Source organism: Populus alba, chromosome 15 (assembly GCF_005239225.2).
Source record: "Populus alba chromosome 15, ASM523922v2, whole genome shotgun sequence".
Lineage (NCBI taxonomy): Eukaryota > Viridiplantae > Streptophyta > Magnoliopsida > Malpighiales > Salicaceae > Populus > Populus alba.
In genome coordinates this window covers 1628868-1654316 of record NC_133298.1, presented here as the reverse complement: position 1 = coordinate 1654316, position 25449 = coordinate 1628868, and the positions used below count along the sequence as shown (strand labels likewise).

At 32.8% G+C, this 25449-nt stretch overlaps 1 protein-coding gene across 1 annotated transcript; it reads left to right on the top strand.

Moving 5' to 3' along the window:
- The first annotated feature begins 10141 nt into the window (after positions 1–10141).
- Positions 10142–16485, top strand: LOC140954643 (uncharacterized). The gene is made up of 4 exons (XM_073404977.1): positions 10142–11226; positions 11347–12145; positions 12891–12974; positions 16255–16485. Exons 1-4 carry the CDS (start codon positions 10142–10144, stop codon positions 16483–16485), a joined length of 2199 nt encoding a protein of 732 aa, XP_073261078.1.
- Positions 16486–25449: the final 8964 nt, after the last annotated feature.

Genomic DNA, 25449 nt, shown 5'->3' with positions numbered 1-25449 from the left:
TGAGCCTTTGAAATTCCTTTCTTTCATAGCCATGAACCATAAGCCTGCATTACGTGCTTTTAAAAGCCCTTTTTAATCAAGCAAGCAATTTGAACCGATAAATGACGCTCTCAAAAATTTGAAGAGTTTTTCCATAAGGGTCGTGACTTCATGGAATTAAGCTATTGGTTATTATGCATACTGATAAAAACAAAGTTATAAGAAGAGAAACAACCTTTCTTGATAAAGCCTGAGTTTTGACTTGAGCATTTTTGTTTTTTTTTGAAATTCATGCAAAGGTCACCTCATCATAGACTATCAAATGATATACCCAGTATCAAGGATTCAAATTGATACAAAGAACCATGAAAAAAGCCATTCTTAATCCTACATTGGGTCAATTTCTGTTTTCAAAATGCATGACAATCAAAGGACTATATATTTCGAATAAAATGTGTTGGGCCTTTGATCAAAAAGCTTGATTTTCAAAAGTTTTTCAAAAAAAGACATCTCTGATTTCATTTCAACAAACTAGACTTTGAATAGGCATGATCTTTGAAATATGAGAGTTGATTCCAGAACAAGGAAGATTATCAAACACAGAAGAACATTGATTGAGTATGCAAAATCGTTGATAGAAATGACATTGAAGTCCTCGACACTCCTTGAAAAGTTGAGCAGCTGGGGGCAATACAGTAGACCTTGAAAAGGAAAAACAAGAAGTGCTCAGATCAGCTATGAGGCAATGTTTAAATGATGAATCAGTGAACTGAAGACAATGATGTTCAAAGACAGATAATCAAGGAACGAGCACATTCGGATTATACTGGGGGCAATGTCATTCCAAAATGGCCCATGCTCTAGTGAACCCTGCCGGCAATGGAGAAACAAGGATGTACTTGAAGAACACTTTCATATCATCATCTTTTGAAACATGGTTAGCAATTGATGAAGATACACATATGAATGTAATTGAATGGTGAAAAGATGCACACCACCAAGACTGACTGTGGAACAATGCTGCACTTAAAGGACAATCTCATATTATCATTCTTTGAAACATGGTTATAGACAGATGTTATCACACAACTGCACTGAATGAATGTTGGAAAGGCACCCACCTAGAAGACTGATCGTGGGACAACTTGTTCTGAAGCCAGATGAGCACTTCACCGCATGAGTATGGGTGATAAAAGCATCATCATTGATGAGGCCGAGACATATCTTTTCACAAATCTGATTAGAAGAGTTGAAGGGAATCTATTAAGAAGAACACTGAGCATACAACCATGAGCCTTTGTACTGCAAGCTATGAGATGCATGACTGGATGACTGAATGAGTTCCAAGAAGGTTGATGATAACATGTACTTGAAGAGTACTGTTTCAACTAGAGGCAAGTTCATGATTAATTAACAATCTTGATGGGTATTGGCATGATGCACACAATCAATCAGAGGATAATTCTCAGAAGAAGCCAGGAGAGAAAATCCTTCATAATGAATCAAGCAGTACCACACTTGGGGGCAGGGTCAAGCTTGATGAACGATGCAAGCAGTAATTGTCAAAGACAGCTCGGGATGGGCACTGCGTTTACAGCTGAGTGGATGGCCAGTACATGAATGAGTCAATGCCTCGGAAGAACAAAGAAAGCTTTGGGATGCAAACAAGGGAACCCTATGACGATGGAGCATCAAGGAGGGGGGGACCTATATTTTTTTCTCAGGTAAGTATACATGCATATTGATCATAATGCATTGCTTTTAACATTGTCAGGTCGGTGTTTCATCATCATCTTTTGGGTAGTGTGTTTTCTAACCCTACCTCATTTTGAGTGCGCCTTTGAGCTCTCACCTCTTTTTGTGAGCGCCTTTGAGCTATCATCCCGGGTAGTGCGTTTTTCTAACCCTACCTCATTTCGAGTGCGCCGTTGAGCCCTCACTTCTCAGGTAGCGCGTTTTCTAACCCTACCTCATTTCGAGTGCGCCTTTGAGCCCTCGCCAACATTTTCCATTTTTAGGTAGGTCACCCATTACAATGAGACCGCACTTCATATTCTTTCTATTTGGGTAGGTCGCCTATCACAACGAGACCGTTCATCATATTTTTTCCATCTGGGTTGGTCACCCATTACAATGAGACCACATTTCATATTTTTTCCATTTTTGGGTAGGTCACCCATTACAATGAGACCGCACTTCATATTCTTTCTATTTGGGTAGGTCGCCCATCACAACGAGACCGTTCATCATATTTTTTCCATCTGGGTAGGTCACCCATTACAATGAGACTCCACTTCATATTTTTTCCATTTTCGGGTAGGTCACCCATGATAATGAGACCGCACTTCATCATATTTTTTCCATCTGGGTAGGTCACCCATTACAATGAGACCACACTCCATCATATTTTTTCCATTTGGGTAGGTCACCCATTATAATGAGACCGCACATCACATTCTTTCTATTTGGGTAGGTCGCCCATCACAACGAGACCACCTTTTCATATTCTTTCCACGTGGGTAGGTCACCCATTACAATGAGACCACACTTCTTCACATTTTTTTCCATTTTTGGGTCGGTCACCCATACAATGAGACCAGCATTTTTCCAGGGTTAGTCACCCATACAATGAGACCAGCATTTTTCTAGGGTTCGTCACCCGTACAATGAGACCAACATAGGGTTCGTCACCCGTACAATGAGACCAACATAGGGTTCGTCACCCGTACAATGAGACCAGCTTTTTTATAGGGTTCGTCACCCGTACAATGAGACCAACATAGGGTTCGTCACCCGTACAATGAGACCAGCTTTTTTCTAGGGTTCGTCACCCGTACAATGAGACCAGCACTAGGGTTCGTCACCCGTACAATGAGACCAGCAGCACCAGGGTTCGTCACCCGTACAATGAGACCAGCAACATTAGGGTTAGTCACCCGTACAATGAGACCAGAATGAGGTCGCCAGATGGGATCTCATGTAGCTTTGGTTAAAGGGAATCGCCAGATGGGATTTCAGGTTAATCGAGTTACACATATTTCGTTCCAGTTGAATGAGGTCGCCAGATGGGATCTCATGTAGCTTTGGTTAAAGGGAATCGCCAGATGGGATTTCAGGTTAACCGAGTTGCACATATTTTCGTTCCAGTTGAATGAGGTCGCCAGATGGGATCTCAGGTAAACCCAATGTGTGGGCAGGTCGCCCGTGAAAATAGACTATTGGGAGAGTGTGGGTCGGTCGCCCGTGAAAATAGACTAGGGTGAGTTTGTGTGGGCAGGTCGCCCGTGAAAATAGATCAGTGTGAGTGTGTGGGCAAGTCGCCCAAGATAATGAAATCATTTTCCTTTTGTTTTCTTTACAAAGCTTACTATGCAAAATTTTGAGGAGTTTTGCTTCGTAAGCATTGTAAAGAGGGGGCATCTGTTGCTACCCAATTTTTGACCCATGTTTTGATATATTTTCAAAAAATCCAAAAAAATTGAGAAAAGCAAAGAAAATAAAAAATATGTTTTTTAATATATTTTCGTCATTTTAGCATTTTCAACGTCGTCTAAAAAAGAATTTAATTTTTTAAGGGTCTTTCAAACGCGTTCGACTTTTCACGCGTCGTTTTTAAAATCATTGATTTTCCGCATCGAGTCGACGTTGATATTGCTCATTTTCAAAAAATTACAAAAAAACAAGAAAAATCAAATTTTACAAAAAAAAGAAAGTTAAGGGACCAATGTTGAAAACTTGGTAATATTTTTTGCCTATAAATACTGGTTTCTAACACTTGCAAAGGGGGGGCAATTTTGAGATTGGGGGGAGAGACAACACAAAACAAAAAACCCTAAACCTAAAAGTGTTTTTTCTCCCCGCAGCCGCTCACCCAAGCCAGCCCCCCACCTTTTGAATTTTTTTTTTTGTCTTCTCCCTGAACCGGCCAAAACAGCAGCCCCGAGCCGGTTTGAAGCTCTTCTTCCCCGGCCATACCCCCTTCTCCTCCTCCCAACAAGAAGCACCACCGAACCAGCCTCACCCTCACAAAACAGCCCTCACTCTCCCTTCCACACCATCACCGAAACTTCTTCCCCTTTCCCCGGTTTTGATTTTTTCTTCTTCTGAAACCTGCCGTTCAACCCCTTTTCCTCAGCCGGTCCTCCATCAATAGCCTCCCTCTGCTTTCCCCCCGATCTCCCCTTTACTTTGACAGAACCGACTCCCCTCACTCTAAGCCTTTCCCTCAAGCCTCTCCATCAACGCCGGTCTTCCCCCAAGTCATCCCAGCAGAACAGCCTCACCTCCACCGACCAGCGAACGGGGCAGAGTCGTTCTCAGACTCACAGTCCACTCTCCATCTCGGCGGCGCTCCTCTCAGCCATCAACAGCGACGCCCACAGACCCCGATCGGTCTGTTCCTCCGCCTGAACATCGACAGCAAGCCCATCTCCACTGTGGCTTCAACCGCCGGACGGACGACAGAAAACAGCAACCACAGTCGCGACCCCCTTTGCAGCGCCGCCCGATCTGTCACCCGGAGCAGAGGAGAAGAAGACGGAACCCCTAACGAACTGACCCGGGAAGAAGATGATCTGAAGAAGGAGCAGATCGGAGAAAAAAAAAAAATTAAAAGCAGATCTAAAACAAAAAACTAAAATCAACTGCTTGCTGGGTTTGGGATTTGCTTTGGCAGGTCACCGCCGGCGACGAAAGGATGATGGGGAGAAGTCGATCCAGCCCCCCCTGTTGTTGTGTTTTTCTTGCGGCGGCGCGTGAACCCACGCGCCGCCAGTGACGGTGGCGCGTGGGAGACGCGCCGCCACTGTTCCAGCTGATGCAGAAGTCCTTCCCTGCAATTTCTGGAGTTCTAGGGACTATTTTGTAATTTTTAAATTAATTAATGTAATTTTTTATTTATTTATTTTGAATTTGAATTTGTATTTGTATTTGTATTTTGTAAATATGGATGTAAAAGAAAAGAAAAGAAAAGAAAAAAGAAAAGAAAAGAAATAAAAATAGTGAAAGTGAATGTGTGTGTTTGTATGTGTTTTATTTTTTTATATATATATTTTATTTTTTTAATGATAAAATTGCAGATATTAAAGAAGAATTTAATATTTTGATTGGATCACGGTTAAGAATTATTAACTTATACGTAAGTGATATTTCTAATTTCCGATGAAAAGACAATTATTAAAACTTCTTTAACACGTCAAAACCACGAAGCAGCTTACCTAAGGTAGGGTGCGTTAGGGGTGCTAATACCTTCCCTAACCACAATCAGTCCCTTACCCGCGAATCTCTGACAAGACCAGTACATCCGGTTTCCTAGTAACCCGAAATCAATTACTAGGTGGCGACTCCAACGAATCAAATTCAAGCAAACAACAACGAGAAAGATTTAAATCGCCAGCCCGATGCCGCGCGCTGATTTTTTTTGGGGTGCGACAACAATGTCTAATGTTCAATTCCGGATTCATCACATAATTGTTGAAATCTTCCACTGGTATACTCCTTTCCACTGTCAGATCTTAGTGTCTGAATCCTGCATTCACTTTGGTTTTCCACCCCATGTTTTATACTTTCAGAACATATTAGCAACTTCTTATTTGAATTTAAGAAAGAAAATCCAACAAAACCTGGAATAATCATCAATGAAGATGATATAATATATGCTGCCATTTAGTGAAGTTGTACTCAGAGGACCTCCAGTGTCTGTATGTACCAGCTAAAGTTTACATGTTGCTCTCCAGGTAGCATGAGGAAAAGGTTTTCTGACCTGCTTTCCATATTGACATGCTGTACAGTCGGCTGATCTATTCTCCAATTGTGGAACTCCTTTTACAAGAGTGTGTTTTTGCATATACATTAGCCCTGCATGATGAAAATGTCCAACTCTTTTATGCCACAGTTCTTCATTGCATGCTTTTGCAGAGAACACACTCTGCTCCTCCTTCATAAGGTTTAAAGTAAAACCTTTTGCTTTTATTTTTACTCTGAACACGTTGTTGCCCAAATTATCTTTGATCAAACACCATTGATCTTCAAACAATACTTTGAAACCTTTTTTCATAAGCTATCCAACATTAAGCAAGTTTTGATCAATGTCAGACATATATAATACATTTGAAATATACTCCAAACCAAATAGGCTGTTTAAAACAACAATTCCTTTGCCTTTGACATCAATATAATCACTATTTCTAATTTTGACTTTGAAAATAGCAGCTCTGACAAGTTCTTTGAACAAATCTTGATTGTTTGTCATGTGGTTTGTCCAACCACTATCGATTAACCAGGAATCATTCAAGCTGTTGCTTGTTGAAAAACATGATGCAACAAAAGCTGCTCCTCTTCAGGTTGTTGAGCAACAAGATTCGCCTTTTCTTCATGTTGTTGTGACCTGCAGATTCTTTCAACATGTCCAATCTGTCCACAATTTTTGCACTTGATGTCTGGTCTCCACCAACACTTGATCAACTGATGATTTGTTTTTTTACAGTAGGTACATGGTGGAAATGTTTCCACCTTGTTTTTGTAAGTTTGAACTTTTTTTTTTTTTGAATCTCTTGTCTTTGCCTCCTCCTTGGTATTAAGCTCTTGCTTGAAGAACTCTCTGCATTAATTCCTTAAGTCTTATTGATCTTCTCTGCTCTTGTGCCTGCAGTGCATTTACCAATTCTCCAAGAAAAATATTGATTAGGTCTTTCGACTCTTCTAATAAAGAAATTTTAGACTCATATTTTTCAGGTATAGTGACCAGTATTTTCTGCACAATTCTGTCATCAGAAAATTCTTTTCTAAGTAATCTTCCTTTGTTTATTATGCTTAGCAATTTGTTAGCATAATCTTTGATGTTTTTGGTTTCCTTCATCTTATGCATTTTAAATTCTTTGATTAAGTTAAGAACCTGTATATTTTTAGTTATTTCATTGCCTTGATATTCTTTTTTAAGATAGTCCCAAATACCTTTTGCAGATTCCAAATTCATGATTCTTGTGAATATTGTGTTTGACACTGCAGCATATAAGCAAGCTTTAGCTTTGGACTTCCTTGTTTTCTTTTCCTTGTGAATCTTTAGTTAAGCCATTGTTGGATTTGCAAGCAAATCAAGAACAACATAATTTTCTTCCACAACTTCCTAGAGGTCTAACGCCTCAAGATGAACTGTCATTCTGATGGCCCACCATTGAAGATTAGTGGTGAACTGTGTGAGATGATTGATTCAGAATCCATTTTTGTGTTTTTTGGTTGTGTTTCTAGTTTAGTTTGGTTTGTGTTTTTGTTTCTCTCAACTCACAAGTCCCTCAAAATAATCTAAGCTCTAAAACCAATTTGTTGGTTTTAATTCTCTAGTTGCAGAGCACAAGATGAAAAAGAATAGTAGATATGAAGAAAAATTGGAAGAAGATGATATCATTGATTTCATAATATTCTTAAATAAAGATAGAGTTTTATTTGGAAACAAAGACTATTGAAAATTTAAAAAATTGCATAACAAACAAATCAAATGTAATCAGAAATTTTATTCCTAAAATCTTTGTTTTCAAGTAGAGATCTTCATTGATGAAATCCCCTGAACAAGCAACAACAAAGCTTCCTAGTCTTCTACAGTTTTCTAAGACATTCTTTTAACACCTTCAATAAAGCAGGTAGTTCTATTCCCACAACCTGCTCAAGCATGAGATGATTTCCATCAAGTTTTGAATGGACTTGCTCGAAAATTGCCTCATGATACAAGTGTTTACCTGAAGTCAGGTGAGAAGATCTTAAACTGGACTGCAGGCCCAGTCGGTGACCTGAAACCTTGGTAGCAACTTTAACTTGATGCTTCTCGATTAAATTCTTAGCAGCCTACCCCTTAGCCTTGCCAAAAAAGCTAGTTTAATCAAGGTGACTATTTCACAGAAAGTGTAAATCATGATTTTGCTTTCAATGTATCAGATTAAAAGATTCATTTTGCAAGTTTAAAGGTGTGGCTATTAGTTGTAATCTGTCATAGGTGAAGAAACTTCATTGTTAGCATATAATTATCTTATGTTGTGACCAAGTTTTTAAACCTTGGCTAATTTGGTCTGGAAACTATTTTGTGTTCTGTTTCAAGTGACTTGGGGATTCACTAATATCACTCCTGCTTTGAAACATAGCTTAAATTCATTGAAAGCAATGGATTAGAAGCCAAATGTGCTCAACAGTGGCATGTTCTTTGAACTAGAGCATCGCTTGTCTTTTGGTGAATTCTTTTGAACTAGATTCCAATTCTTGATACCATTTAACCCAAAATAATAATAGAGTAATATTCAATCAATCCTCTCATGAAAGTAACCTCCTAATAAAATATCTTTTAAAGAAAAATCCTCTAAAGAAAACCAAACCTCACAAAATTACCATCAGGAATCATGTTCAAAAAGAAAAAAACTTCACCATCGAGAAAAAGGATAGCCATTTCAATCTTACTAGCTGCATCTTTTTACTATTTAGCATCTCTTATTTGCTTGGTACCCAAGCCAGTGCACCCTAAAGTTTCCCAAAAAGGAAGGTAATCTCTGTCCTTCAAGAAATGAATAAGCAATTAATTTAAAGTTTCTTCATTCTTACAACCTGCTCTTATTTGATTCGTATCCAACTACCCTATATTAAGTAATAATGATCTGCAAAGTTGGTCACATATGCTCTGAAATAATAATAAAAACCTCCTTAATCACCCAATCAATCTTTTAAAATTAAGATGTTATGAAGACAAGAACAATGCTAGCAAAACTCTCTTTTAAACATTGTTTATTTAAATTATCCACTTCATCATTAAATTAATTTACTTGCCAGCAAAACTTTCTTCTTCTTCTTCTTCTTCTTATTATTATTTTGGAATTGTTGAAGCCAACTCATAGGGACAAGGCTAAATAAATATCAAAATTATGAGCCATATATCAATTAAATTTATCTTTATGAAATTGGATCTCCAAAGGTTAAAAACTTCACAATTGAGTTCTTCCATCCACATTTTCTAAGAGATTTCATCAAGAATGCACATTCTATGCAATGAAAATGATATCGTTAATGTGAAAGAAACATGATGTTTTTCATTAAAATATTTTTCTAATTTTGGAGATGAAGGGATAAAATTTAAAACTTTTTAAAATCAGGGATCGAATTGAAAAATAATTCCATCCCTGATTTAATTGTGGTCATGACTTGCATCTTTGAACTTTTTAATTCTGGAACACCCATATTAATCGATAAATGCTGAATTGAGTGTCGTAGTGGAAAACGTGCTGAAATAAAAAGGAACGATTTTGCATGCCGTTCAAATCGCAAGACTTGCATGTTCTTACGCCGGGGGTGAGTATAGAGTCGATGCTGGAACAAGCTTCTTGTGATGAAATTAAGACTATACGATAATAAAATAACAAGAAATGTTGGACCAAGCAGAAGTTTAAGAGCGTTGGGAACTAAAGTAGTTCGATTATGCAAGATCATATGCTAATCCGAGCGAGCAGTGCCTTTCAGGTTCTCCCATTATCCATAATGTTTTGAGTTCACCTTGTTGCCTTCTCAGCGTCAGAAACGTGCCTGCATCCATGATTAAAGAATTAATCTCATGCGAATTATGCAGACAAACAAGAATGACCACTTAAGGAGGCCATTTCTGTAATTCTCATAAACTAAAAATAATTAGGGAAGTTCAGTGCTCAAAAATCATATTGATATTCAGAATTCCTTCTTTGATTGTTCAGAAAGCGATGCCTATTGTCTATCAAGAAAAGAAAAGGGGGAAAAAGTGAAGTTTAAAGTCTCTTCATTCTTGCAGCATCTCTTTCTTACTATTTTGCATCTCTTCTTTGCTTTGAACCCATGACAGGTACCAAATTCTTGCTTGTACATGTAACTATGGTTTGCAAAAGCTGGTAATGCAAGCTTTAAGTTAAAGGAGATATATCCCAGAATTCACTTCCATATATTATTAATTTGTAATGCATCCCATACCTTTTTCTTTACATGCTGCAACTAATTTATGATACCTTACCCAAAAATTCTACTGTAGAATTCTCTTCTCATAAGAGTCTTTTCTCTATTCATTTTAAGAGATTTTTTCAAAGATATCCACATTTACCTTTCCATCTTACAAAACAGTTTTTTCAAGGGTTCATCGAGAGAAGTAGTTTCCCCAGTTGAGGAAAAGATGACAATGCTTAAAAAATTGCCTGAAGAAGTCTTCAATTTATGGAACAATTGGGAGATTCGAGGAATGGTTTTGCTTAGTCTCTTACTACAAAGCATCCTCATCATTTTTGGGTCTTGGCGAAAGACCAATGCCAGAAGCTGGATCAGGATTCTCGTTTGGTCTGCATACCTATCAGCAGACGTGGTGGCAACTGTTGCACTGGGTAATCTAGCCAGGAGCCAAGGAGATTCATCAGGTGACAGCTCAGAGAAAGCAAACAATTCCATCCAGGCATTTTGGGCACCTTTTCTACTCCTGCACCTTGGTGGCCCAGACACAATCACTGCGTACTCGATTGAAGATAACGAGTTGTGGTTAAGGCATTTACTTGGTCTTGTCATCCAAGTCATAGTGGCTTTTTACGTCTTCTCAAGGTCCTGGGGTAGCGGTATCCTCTCATTCATAGCCATCCCGATGTTCGTTGTTGGCATTGCAAAGTATGCAGAGAGGACTTGGGTGCTCTGGTCTTCATGCTCCAAGAGTTTGAAAAACTCTTCTCTCTCAGATTATAAGGATTCTTATATAAAACATCTTCGTATGAGAGTATTAGAAACTCCTTTCCAAGACCTCCAGGGAGAATATCTTCTTCAAGCTTATGTTTTTTCTTATATATCCAAGTTTGTGATGCAGGATCTTGTCCCTGGCATTGTTGAACTAATAAGAAGCCGGAAGCTGATTTCAAAAAATAAAGCGGACGGTGCCTTCAAGGTGGTAGAGGCTGAGCTTGGATTGATATATGATATGCTTTATACTAAAGCCCCTTTGATTTACTCCCGTGGCGGAATCATTCTTCGCTGTATCAGCTCTCTGCTCTCTGTTACTGCGTTTATTACCTTCCAGGTCAAGATTGAAAAGCATGCCTACGCAACGACCGACATTGCAATTACATATTTATTGTTTGCGGCTGCTGTTTTTCTCGAGTTTTATGCTTTTTTATGCCTTGTTTTGTCTGACTGGACAATGATTTGGTTGATTGGTAAAGGAGGGAACGCCCTGACTGGTGCAATTTATTCTCAGCTAAGGAAGTTAACTGGAAGCAAGAGGTGGTCGAGATCCATATCACAGTAATAAACCTGAAAAGCTCTTTCCTTTAAAAGCGAGCCATATAGATGCTTGAAATTGCTGGGAATGGATGAAATGATGAGGCAGATGCATGTGAATAGGAAATATTTGAATGAAGAACTGCAAGGTCTTATTTTCGAACATCTTCGAGAGAAAGCTTGGAAGATTAAGGAAGATTTGAATGTCTTTGATAAAAATGTCAGAAGTAAAATAATAGGTCAGAGGGGAGATGGTGTGCTAGAAAGAGAGGGACTGTTAAAGGAGTACAAGTGGTGCACGACTGAAGTAGAATTCAGTCGGAGCATTCTTGTATGGCATCTCGCAACAGATATGTGTTATCGTGTTGATAAAGATGGAAGCAATGTCTCCAAAGAAGATGAAGCAAGCAGATGCCTATCTGAATACATGATGTATCTTTTGCTGATAAGACCAAATATGCTCTCTAAAGGATTCGGTGGTGATAATGAAGATCTTGAATATCCTGGTGATGAGGGCAAATATGAACTTACCTTGCGAGTCTTGCGGGGTCTAAAAGATCCTGATCTTGATGATGAGGAATATCAACGTGACTTGCGAGCATTGCGCAACGGTGAATCACGTGGTTATGACGATGGATCGTTTCAAAGTAACTGGAAACTAGAAAAGTCAGTGTTACGTGGTGTGGATGTGCTGGCCAGGCAATTGCTTTTATTGGCACCTGAGAAGCGATGGTGGATGATAAGGGAAGTTTGGGTAGAAATGCTTGTTTATGCAGCAGCTCACTGTCCATGGAAAGAACATACTCAACAACTGAGAAGAGGTGGAGAGTTACTCACTCATGTCTCCCTTCTCATGCTACATCTTGGCTTGAGCGCACAATACGAATATAACGTATATGACGACGTCATATACTTGGGAGGGGTAAGTATACCAAAAATCCTTCTCAAGTACGTAGATAGATACTGCATTTTTTTAGGCGTCAGAATAAAATAACAAATCAGATTATTTCAATTTATATATATGTTTGTTATATTCATTATTTTGGAAATTCATAACTAATAGTAATTATATGTTTCCGGCAACATTTGTTTAGGTGTCAGAATAAAATAACAAATCAGATTATTTCCATTTCAATGTTTTCATTTCGTTTTCTTCATTTTATTAATAAAGTGATTTTAATTGGATGTCATTTAATTTAAAACGGTTGGATGATGGTTAATAAAAGGTTATACTAATTCTATGTTTCCGGAAAATCTCTACTTGTTATATGTTGCCAAATCAAATTTCTAACTTTAAATTACATTAAATCAATCCCGGTGTCAGCTTCAATTCTTGACAAATAAAAGAAAATAATATATCATCTCAGTAACTTGCTAAATACAACATGTTATTCTGTAATTAGACAAGGAATCATAATCTTTCTTTATAGTAAGTAGATGGGCACTACACCAAAGGGTTCTTATGATATTAATTATAGCTCAAATATTCATTATCATTTATGATCCTCGGATTGTTAATGAGTCTAGTCAATATTGATGCCTTCATGTCTAAGAAAAATTTGAAATAAATGATTAATTTTATATTTTTGCTTTTATTAACTAATGACTAATTGAATTTCTTACAATAAATTATTGAATGATGTTTCACTGCTATCTTCAACAAAAAGGAGGAGGAGGAACATGAATATGAACAGGCTGAAAAGAAATATTTGGTTGGTATTGCAGCCATGTCAGCGACCACTCCCAATGAGGTATGTTCCACTTCCATCTCAATACTTTAAAACCTTTTAATTTATAGTTACCATTTTTTCCCTTTTTTAAATAACTATCAAAACTTTTAATTTTCCTTACATTTCTCTTTTACTTCCTCTCACATATTCCCATATATGTTATTATATTTCATAAAAACATTCCAAAAAAAAAAAATTCAAAAACCAATTTTAAACAGTAAGTTTTTTAACAATTAGGGTAACATTGGTAATTTTAAAAACTAGAGGGATAATATTGAAAAAGTTTAAGCTATATGAGTGTAAGCATAACATTAATTAATCTATACATACAAAAATAAAACTTACCAGATAATATTTTTGTATATCATATATGTTATTTAATATATTCATTTTAAGCCAAGTTATGTGACTGATAAATCACCATTAAAGGCACCGTGCTTGGGGATGGCAATGAAGGTTTAAACTCTCCCCTTCAGGATTGCTTCTAAATTAATTCTATAATTGCATTAACATCCATCAAAGCTAATTTTCAGTTTTCCATACTTATCTTTATTGGATAAAGATTCATACGATTCTTTGCATGGTACATTTCCATAAAGAAAGTTTATTGTCCATAAAAAAATTCAAAATACTCTGCACTTAATTATCTCACAAAATTAATGTTAAATGATATATATAATAATTAAATATACATGTAAATTAAAAAATGGAGATCCAATATATAGGTCATATACTCTACCTATCTTCATATCCAAATCGTTTTTTCAGAGTCTATACAGTCTTAATTTTTTCAGAGTCAAAGGGTTATAAAGTAATTTTTCTGTTTAAAAAAATGGAAAAGACTAAGAAGCCCCTCTACCCATGCTATTTTTTTTTTCTCCTCCAAGGATACGAATGTAAACACTATTTTTGTTTTCGCTGAAGTCAACAGAGACCCTTGCTCGAAGCCTAATTTTTCTTGCTTTCATGGACTATTTTGTCTCCGATAAATCTTACAATGACTAATGAATTATTTAAAAACAGCAATTACACCCCTAATTGCAAGCATAATTATTTTTGTTTATATTTGTTATAAGAATAAAAGAGTAAAAATACTACTCCAATGAATAGAAACATGTGTCTAGAAGTACAATAAATCACTATTGTCTTTTAGTTTTTTTTTTTTTTGAATTATTATTCTATGAGGTTTTCTCCCTTTTTTTCAAAGGAAAGAAAAAATTTAAGACTAGTCAATTTTCCATGCCTTACACTTTGCCTCTCTTTCTCTTCCGCTAAATTCAATGTCCAATGCTTTTAATAGTCTGTCTAACTAATACTCTTAATATTATAAGCTATTTTTGATGCCATAATCACGTTGTGTTGTTTTATTTTCAGAAATACCTTACGTATATTTTTTTTATCTAGTGTTGCACAATTTTTTTACACCACACATTCTTTTATTTAAACTTTGTTTATTTTTATATTTTAAAAGTATATTTTTTAAAAAAAATTATTTCAAATTAATTTTTTTTTTTTGATGTGCTAATATTAAAAATTATTTTTTAAAAATAAAAAAATATATTATTTTAATATATTTTTAAATAAACATATGAATATAAACATATCGTTTTTGTTTTTGCAAAATATCAAAGAACTCCTTGCCCGAAGTCTAATTTTTACACTGTAGCAAAATAAATATATCCAGATCATTTTGTTCTCGATAAATTTTATAATGACTAATGCATTCTTTGGTAAAGGTAATTGTACCTCTAATTTGCAACCATAACCATTTTTTTAACAGAGGTAAAAGAGTAAAAAAATTATTTTTTAGAAGCACAATAAATCACTAGTATCTTTTTAATAATTTTTTATAATATTGATGCCTTTTCATCTAATAAAAATTTGGGATAAATGATTAATATTAGATATTTGATGACTACTCGAATATCTAATAATAAATTCAATTAATATCACAAGGAGGAGGAGGAAGAAGAACATGTGGAAGGTATTGCAGTCATGTCATGGTGGAGGTCCAATAAGGTATGTTCCACTTCCATCTCAATACTTTGAACCTTGTTTTTGTTTTTGCAAAAGACAAAGGAGCCCCTTGCCGAAAGCCTTATTTTTCCTGTTTTCAATTGCAAATCAGGTATGACACTGTAGCAAAAGAAACATGTCTGGATTATTTTGTCCTTAATAAATTTTATAATGACTAATGCATTTTTTGGTAAAGATAATTGTACTTACCTCTAATTGCAAATATAATATTTTTTTAATAAAGATAAAAGAGTAAAAAACAATGTGTCTAGAAGCACAATAAGAGGGTGTTTGGGAGTGTGGTTGCTGTTGCTTTTCAAAGTGCTTTTCACTTAGAAAAGCATGCCAATAATATTTTTTTATTTTTTAAAAATCATTTTTTGAGATCAGCACATCAAAATGATTTGAAAACATCAAAAACATATTACTTCCAAGCTAAAAAAAAAAAAAAAAAATTTTCAAATTTTATGAAAAGCGCTTTTCAAACGCAATCCCAAACAGCCCCTAAATCACTTGTGTCTTTTTAGTATATTTTTTTAATATTATCCTACGAGGTTTTCTCTCTCTTTTTTTTCAAAGGAAATTAAAGACAAATTTATGACCTGTTAATTTTCCATGCTTTGGCACTTAGCCACTCTTTCTCTTTCGCTAAATTCAATGTCTTTAATAGTCTCTCTAACTAATGATCTTAATATTATAAGCTATTTTTTTATATTCACGTTGTGTTGGTTTATTTTCAGAAATACCTTGCGTACATTTTCTTTATCTAGTGTTCCCCAAGTTTTTACACCACACATTCTTTTATTTAAACCTTGTTTATTTTTGTGATTTAAAAATATTTTTTAAAAAATTTGAATTTTATTTTATTTTTTTTATTTTAAATTAATTTTCTTTTATATTTCTAGATAATTTTAATATGCTAATGTCAAAAAATAATTTAAAAAATAAAAAAATATTATTTTAATATATTTCCAAACAAAAAATATTTTAAAAAATAATTATTATAACACTCATAAACACCCTTTAATCAAGGTCGTACTTAATTTGCGTACTTCGAACAACATGCATGCATTCACAGCAAGATTATACTTAATTTGGTAGCAAGTTTTAATCAATTAGTATCTTGAAACTAGTCAAATTACCTCCTCTATGTTTATTGAAACGAGAAATTAAATTGAAATTTATGAGACTCCTAATTTCAATTTTAAATAAGAATAATTTGCATTGATTAATTAAAATATGTTACTTACTCATGTCGAGTTTAACAATTTTGCTATTTTTGAAGGACTTGGAAAAACTTGAAAAGATTGTGGCAGATACAAAGCGAGAGCTTGAACGTCAGCAACGAAAGCTTGAGCGTCAACAGCGAAAGCTTGAGCAATGGAGATCTTCTTTAATTACATCAACTCCACAGCAAGGATTTGATTCACTTCCAAGAAGTTTGCCAGCACAAACTGATGGTCAAGGGACTGGTCAACCACCATCAAATAATGAGATCAGTTTAAGCATGGAATAAAGAGTAATATCTTTTGTTATGTTGTGTCCATAATTATTTAAGTGAATAAACTTAAATACTGGCAACAATACTGTTGGGCTTCCTTTTGCATGCATGTATTGAAAAAATTGAATTGATGGCTGTTAATTAGTGATTGTGTTTATTGTATTTATAATTTACCTTTACATTAAATTGTTCAAGCTGTTAGGTGGACTACCATCCCTTAGTCAGCCTTTGAAACATAATTACGGGGAGTTCAACTTGCTAATTGCAGATTTGTGGAAGAGCCATCACATCATCATGTGCTTATGATGACCCATTCAGCTTCTTAAACTAATTCAGGTATTTATTTAAAAATTAAGAAGTTTCTATAAGGTTAATATATCAATTTAAGAACATGTAAACAGTGATTCATTTGTTCTTAAGTGCTGGTAGTTGGCGTGAGTCGTCAACACTCAACAGAGGATTTTTTTGAGAGAGATTATAGAGATTTTTTTGAGAGAGATTATAAAGTTCAACTTACTAATTGTAAATTTGTGGAAGAGCCAAGTATGCTTATCGAAACCTGCAAGTAAAACCAAATGGCATGATAACCTAATATAAGGTAAAATAAAATAAAAAAAATTGTAAAAAAAATTGAATTTTGAAGGATAAATTCAGAAAGGATGAAAAAAGCGATATTAAAAAAATTTGGACTATCTGGATAAACCTTCCACATGAATAATGAGATAGAAGGGCACTACATCAAAGTTATATGTTGCCAAATTAAACTTCTAACTTTGAAATTACATTAAATCAATCTCGGTTTGAGCTTTAATTCTTGAGAAATAAAATAAAATAAAATAAAATAAAATAATACATAATCTGAATAGCTTGCTAAATACCATGTATTATTCTGTAATTAGACGAGGTGTCGCAATCTTCCTTTATAGTAAGTAGAAGGGCACTACACCAAAAGTGTTCTTATGATATTAATTATAGCTCAAATATTCGATATTATTTATGATCCTCGGATTGTTAACGAGTGTAGTCAATATTAATGCCTTCGTGTGTAATAAAAAATTAGAATAAATGCTTAATATTAGACGGTTGCTTTTATTAACTGATGACTACTTGAATTCTGATAATAAATTGAATGATGTTTCACCGCAAGTCTAGAGACAAATATTTGAAAGGTATTGTAGACATGTTAGGGTATGATACCGTTTTTCTTTCACTACCCTTTTACTTCTACACATCACAGCACAACACTAGTCTTTGAATAATGCACGAATGATTTGTCAAGTCTTTTAAATTATGAGGCAAAAATTATAGAACTTTTTTTTTCTAAAAGTAATTAGAAATTGTTTTTTTTTTTTGTAAGAGACCATTAATTTTGAGATTTACATTCAAAATAATTTCACTCCTTCTAATGTGCTAATGTACTAATATAGAGAATGTCTTTTTAATATTTTTTTTAAAATAAAACTAGGATTGTATTTGATTAATATTCTAGATTATAAATGACACAAGAAACAAAAAAGTTAAAATGACTCTAATATAATTTCAAAATGAAATTCTATACTTCTAAAATAAATATATATATATTATAATAAAAAAAAATTAAGTTTCTAATCATAGATTATTATTATTATTATTATTGCTTACCTAAATAAAACCCCACCCATTTGTTACTGCTATTAACTCGAACGGCCACAGGTCGAGTACCAATAGTACAGCACAATCAATCTCAAGTATTGTGCTATAATTAAAATTCTGAAATGTATTGTTTAATTGGTCAAGTTTTAAATTTATTTTTAAAAAATATTAATTTAATTTTTATAAATTTTAAAGCTATTGAAGACTTATATGATTATTAACTTTAAAATCTATAAATTTACATTGAAATATATACAAGTTAATCCAAATATCTACAATAAAAAAAATATTACGCTAGAGCTGTAATCCTTAGTAACACGGCCCATTTTCTAATAAAAAAGTTACAAAACAGGACCGTAACTTGTAGCCAACCGTACGTCCACCAGGTATATAATATGCAGATCTTCTCATATAAATTTCTAAGAGGGCCCTAATTTTTATTTATTTATTTATCAAGAAAACAGGACCCTAGCTAAATAATAAAGTGTTAATTCATGATTCAGGAAATAATTTCAGGCTGCTTCGCTTCTGTTTTATAAACACTTTCCAATTAAAGATAGATATTGAATAGGAAGTACAAGTTGAAAAGGAAACAATTATGATAAAATCCGGGAACCTCCAGGGGAGAGAATTCTCGCAGGGGAAGGAAACAGCCTCTGCCTTGGCTATCTCCGCCGCAGTGCTAGTTTATAAGTAGGGCTTGCGTTCAGGATATAGGGACTTCATTGTAGCAACAAGGATTTCTGAAAGTTTGGAGGGAAGCAAGAGGGTTACATAGTCTTCGATAGACAAGGGTTTTTTTTTTTTTTTTTTTACTCTATACCTATTTTATTCAAGTTCTATTGATGGTTTCTTTAGGTTTTCTATGTTTTTTTGTTTCGTTGGACCGCCTTACTTGTTAATTAAGTCGCCTCGTCGAATGATCTTATAGCTATCATCGTATCCGACTAGAGAATTCAAGTTTTCTTAAATATTGGCTGAAGTTTCAGATTGAAAAAAAAATTATAGCATTTATGCCCATGACTAAGATTTTGATAAAGGTGCATTTGTTATATATATCTTATAGTGTATGAAATATATAAGAACGTCAAGTTTAAGGGACTATTGGGGAATGCGGTCCAAACCGCGTTCTTAAAAATTTATTTTTTTTTAAATTAATATATTTTTTTAGTATTTTTGAATCATTTTAATGCGCTAATATCAAAAATAATTTCTTAAAAAATATATTATTTTGATACATTTATGAGTGAAAAGTATTTTAAAAAGCAACCACAATACATTCCCAAACATAAAAAAAAAAAAAAAAAAAAAGAGAGAGAGAAAGAGAGAGAGGGGAACATATATATTATTTACATCCCAAATTCATTGTGACAATTGGAATTCAATCACCAAAAAGTGAGCGGAATAAGATATTTATGGCTTTCGGCACGGTATTCGATGCATTTCACCACATCATCATGGTGGTGACACAAGCGAAGGAGCTCTAGCAATGAGTTTTTCTCCTCTCTTCTTTATCCTCTCTCCTCCTAGAAAACAATGTTAGCCATTGCAAAAAAAATATTTAGTTATTTGTTTGTTAAGTTAAATTAGTTCTTCATTCTTTTGATTGCAATGTATTTGATCTTTAATCATTTATTGAGTTTTTTTTTTTATCCCTTGGTACTTTGTTTTTATATTAGATTTGATTCTTATTTTTTTTTAATTGTGATATTTTTTGTCTTGAATTCTTTATTGAATTAATTTGTCTTTGAATTTCATCTATTTAACATTTTATTTTTATATCAAAAATTTACCTCATTCTTTTTGATTGTTATTTTTAGTTGTTCTTATTCTTTTCTTACTTGAAATTGTTTTCCAATTCCATTCCTAATGATTTGGTTTTATTTTTTTGTGTCAAATTTAGTTCCTTTTCTTTTTAAATCTATATTTTTTAAATTATTTTTTTTAATTTGTTTTTTTCAAGTTTATTCCTAATTATTTTAGTTGGTCTAGAATTTTACATTATTATTTTTCAGGTTTGTCTTTTATGTTGTGATTCGATCTCATGACTTGCATCACAAATTCTGAAGGTTGGACCAGGTTTTGGCTTCAATTATTTTTAAAAAATTTCATTTCATCGTCATTAAATTCGTTTGGAAATTGGTTTTTTTTTTGGATTCTTTTGTGAATTTGATTTTTCTTTTCAATTTTCCTCTTCAGATCAATATTTTTTGATATTTAAGGTTTGAACTTCAATGTTTTAATTTCTAATTTTGATTTTTAGCCTTTTCTATTAAATTTTAATTTATTTTCAATTTCAATTATTAGATCCATAATCTTGATTTTTTATTTTTTAAAAAAAAAATTCCTCATTTTCTTGATTTTTATTTTTTATTTTCAATTCATTTGTTAATTTGAATTTTTTTTTGTACATTTCACCTCATGTTCATCCTTTTATATTTTACTATTCACATCATTGTTTATAGTTACTTTTTCCTTCCTAGGTCCTAGAATTTTACATTATTATTTTTTTAAGGTTTGCCTTTTATGTTTGATTTGATCCCATGACTTGTATAACAAATTCTAAAGGTTGAACCGGTTTTTGCTTCAATTATTTTTTAAAATTTCATTCATCATCATTAAGTTAGTTGGAAATTAGTTTTTTTTTTTGGATTCTTTTGTGAATTTAATTTATTTTTTTTTAGATTTTCCCCTTCAGTTCAATATTTTTTTGATATTTAAGGTTTGACGCTCATTGTTTTTGATTTTTAATTTTGATTTTTAGCATTTTTATTAAATTTTTATTTATTTTCCAATTTCATCCTTAGATCTATAATCTTGATTTAAAAAAAAGTTCCTTATTTTTCTTGATTTTTATTTTTTATTTTCAATTCATTTGTTAATTTGATTTTTTTCGTATATTTACCTCATGTTCATCCTCTTATATTTTACTATTCACAATTTCACATCATTGTTTATAGTTACCTTTTACTTCCTATGTCCTTGATTTTTTTTCACTTAATCATTTAACTTTGTTTCTTTTCAATTTCTTCATTCCAAATTTTGTTGATATAGTTTTATATGTTGGGATTTGTTTATATGTACATGTTATGGCATATTCAATGTTCATAAAATATTCTAATATTAAATTGAAGCTTGATTTGGTGAAATTGAATTTAAGGTTGTCAAATAAAAAAAGGGACTAAAATCAATAAAAAAAATTGTCGTTTTCATCTTTCTAGGTCCATAAATTTTTACACTTTAGTCATTGAATCTTATTTCTTTTCAATTTTGTCTTTCCAAGTTATGTTGACATGGTTTTATGTGTTTCAGTTTACATGGTCTAGCATATTGATTTGTCATAAAATATGATGATATATATTTAAATTCAAGCATGATTTGATGAAATTGAATTATGTTATTGTTAAATGAATTTTTTAAAAAATAAAAAATGGATTAAAATTAACCAAAATTGCTATTTTAAAAAAAACACATGAAAAATTTCAATTTGGTCTTTCAAATTTTTAAATTATATATTTTTGGTCCTTGTTGTTTAAGGTTTTAACATTTTAGACTAAAACTTTATTTTATTTTTTTTCATGTTTTTGTTTCTAATTGTTAAGAGGGAAAAAAAAGTGAAGGAAAAGGGTGAGGAGAGAAGAGTTTGGTCGGCTATATTTAGGTTATATATATATATATATAAAAGAACTGAACTTGGTGTAAGTGGGTTCATTTTAAATAAAGAATTTGATGAAGGTAGTTTTGTTTTTAAACATGTAGAAGAATTTTAATTTGATTTTGGGTTTTAAACTTATTATATAATGTTTTAGGTTTAAAAATAACTTTATTAAGGTTTCTACCATGTTTTCAACTTGCTTTTATGTAAAAAAATAATTGAAAATGAGTTTTTTTTTATCCAAGTACTCAGAACCATGATCTTTGATGACTAGAAAATGCCTCTAATAATGACATATTGTTTATCAAGTCGAAGATTTGTAATCTATTAAAAAAACTAAACTAAACATGCCTAAGTGTTTTTTTAATTTTTTGACTAGGTGCACGGGCTTGACTTTATATGCCAACAATTCATACCTTTTTTCCCCCTTAAATCTTCATTAGTTGTTTTTTTTAAAATATAAATTTTTAATTAATACCCTCTCTCTCATCTTTTAACTTTTTTTTTAGTTTAACTTTCTTTTTAAGTTATATGTAATATTTTTAATTTGTTTCTATATTTGCATAATGTATTTATATAAAAAAAAATATTTGTAAGTAGAAATCTTAGTGGACCACTAGGATAAATAAAAGAAAATGTATAAATTAGAAAGGACAATCAAAGTACAATATTTGCATATGCATTTATATATTTTTTTACAAGGATGATCGCTTCCCACTTAGTCTTTAATTAATATTAATAACACTTTATTTTATTTATTAGTTCATATGTTTTCAGATCATTTTATTAGGTGTAAACATCATCTTTTTTGTTCAATTTTAAAAATTATAATATGAAAAAACACACTCGTAATGTTGGCACTTTCTTCTCTAGAGTTAGAAATTAATTTGGAATCTTATTCATAGCATAATGCGTGTACACGGTCTAGTATTAAACTAAAAATTTGGGATATTTTAATTTATAGAAATTTTTTTCAAATTTAGATTATTTTGATTTTTATAAATGAGAAGAGTTATAGAAAGCATGTTTACTAAAAAATATTTTTTATATTATCAAGTTTCTATAAATTTTAGTTCTAAGAGATTTCATTAATACATCATGACCCAACTATTATTCTTATTTTTTTGTTAATTCATAATCTAAACTAATTGCTACCAAATATAAATAAATGATATAATAACTTCAAAAACAATCTTTTTATATAGATAAACAATTATAAAATATATAGTTAATAGTGAAGATAGAAACTACAAGTGTTCTTTCTTAATAACCTCACCTTTGATTTTCATAGTTGATGAAAATAATTAATCATTAATGCATTGTTACAAATAACAAGAATCAAAACGTTCCATAATAATAAGATTTTAATAATTATTAATGATCATACAAATTTTACTCTTTAACAATTATATATTCTAATCACTTTATTTTCCATATTCATGTGAACTTTTATTTTAATCTAAAAGCCAATTTATTTATATCCTCTGTGGATATGGACAAGGAAATTAGATTTTAAGAACATGAAAATTTACTAGTAAAACTTGAAAGGCACAAGTAATATATTTGTGTTAGTTTTATCACAAAAATATTATGTATTAATTAGAAACCAATAATTAAAGACAAATGGTGCCATGTAAAAGAAATGGCACGTAATTTTTTTGTATTAATTATAAACCAATAATTAAAGACAAATGGTGCCATGTAAAAGAAATGGCACGTAATTTTTTTGGAAGAAGTAAATGGCACATAATTCACCTAATCAATTATCCATGATTTGATATCACCCTTAGACCTGTTTGTTTTTGTTTTTAAAAAAAAAATTAAATTTTTTATTTTTTTTATTTTAAATTAATATTTTTTTAATATTTTCAGATAATTTTAATGGGCTGATATCAAAAATAATTTTTTAAAAAATAAAAAAATATATCATTTTAATACATTTTCAAAGAAAAAAACAATATTTTAAAAAATAACTATAACCACACTCTCTAACATCAATTTTAATCATATACCACATTTTCATCCATTTCTTACTTGCTAGTCACAAGTGCCATGCCTCTCAAAAGTGGCCAATTTTATCCCCTACACGTTTGTCATGAAAACTGTACACGACCTAGCCCTAGGAGCTCCACGTTCAAAACTCATTTCCATAACCGTCCCGTCTTATTTCCCTCACTACTTCAATGTTATTGATTTTCATTGTCCTTTCAAGTTATCGAAGCGAAAAAATAAAAAAAAACCTTTAATTCCTGCTTATAAAAGCACCCAAGAAGCTTAAGATTTTGCCAACATCTTGAACTTAGAACTTGTCAGCTTCAACGGGTACCCCAGGTTCCTTTTCATTCCTTCTTTTACATGATTTTTTTGGTTCTTGAAGAAGTTGTTTTGAAGTGAATCTTTACCTTTTCTTTTAGAATGTAGATTTTCGTTCTTGGATTGTGAGAATGTTGATTCTTGCCTTAAAGTGCAATTTATTATGTTTATCTAAGCGTGTGTATAAATGTTGTTTTTATTGCTATTATTTTGTGCCGTATTTGTTTTTGTTCTAATACACGTACATTGCAATTATTACAACCAGAATAATCGTGGTTTTGTTAAACTAAACCTACAATGGATGGGATCAGTACTTCTGCTCGATGTTCTTCAAAGCTTAAGCGAAGGAGAGTAGACGCGATTCGTGAATTTCCCAGAGTGTGCGGAATATTTCCAGTTGTGATGGACTCAAGAGATGGTGAAGATTATATTGTTGATCACGTACAGCCTCCACAAAATCCTGTTACTCAAGCTGCGAGAAGAAAGTACCCTCCTCCGAGGATATTGAAAGGATCTTCTGTCCAGCGAGATTTTCCTAGTGGTTTTGGGCGACGGGATTTGCATTCAGCTTCCAAAGTCTGTTTACCAAATGCTGTTTCTGCTGCTAAGCCTGTGCAGAAAGCTTCTGTGGAAACTGCGGTGAAGAAATCCCATCCTCCAGGGATAGTTACAGACTTTTCAGCCAGGCAGGTTTGTTCTGCTGTGAAACACAATCTGTTTCTGTTTCTCATGACATTCCATCCCACGGTTGCGGTAAGCAAAACAGTTTTGTTTCCCAAGAAAATGCCTCAGAAAATAGTTATGCAGGAAATCAGAATTTAGGTTCTGTTTCCAAGAAAATCTTTGCACAAAACAAGAAGAAGTCTATTGTAGCAGATCTTAGGTCGATGAGGTCTGATGGTACTTTGGGGAACAAGGAAACGGGTGGACATCGTGGATCAAGTGCTAGTTGCGATAAAGTGAAAGAAGTCTTGAGATTGTTTCATCTAACATTTGCGAAGCTTTCGAAAGAAAATTTAGCAAAGCCAAAAGTGGAGAGAGAATATAATGTCCCTAGAAAGGCAGCAATACTTATTAAAGATCACCAAAAATGGATTGATACAAGCAAACGGGTGGGTCCGGTTCTTGGAGTTAACATTGGTGACAAGTTTCAATTTCAGGCTGAACTAAATGTAATCGGCCTTATTGTCACTTTTATAATAGAATAGATTATATGAAAAGGAATGGGATCTCATTGGTGTGAAGATAGGTGGAGGTGCCTACCTTGGTGGAGGTGCCTACCTTGACCACTTAACCAACTTGGCCAACTTGGCCACTTGCTCTTGCATGGATGCTTGCCTATAAATAGGCAATGCATCCAAGCATTGAAAACACACCAC

Excerpts from the sequence above, each read along its gene's own strand:
- LOC140954643 (XM_073404977.1), top strand. The coding sequence starts at position 10,142 with ATGACAATGCTTAAAAAATTGCCTGAAGAAGTCTTCAATTTATGGAAC. Across the intron at positions 11,227-11,346 it reads AAGTTAACTGGAAGCAAGAG|GAAATATTTGAATGAAGAAC; the intron begins GTGGTCGAGATC and ends GCATGTGAATAG. Across the intron at positions 12,146-12,890 it reads ACGTCATATACTTGGGAGGG|GAGGAGGAGGAACATGAATA; the intron begins GTAAGTATACCA and ends TTCAACAAAAAG.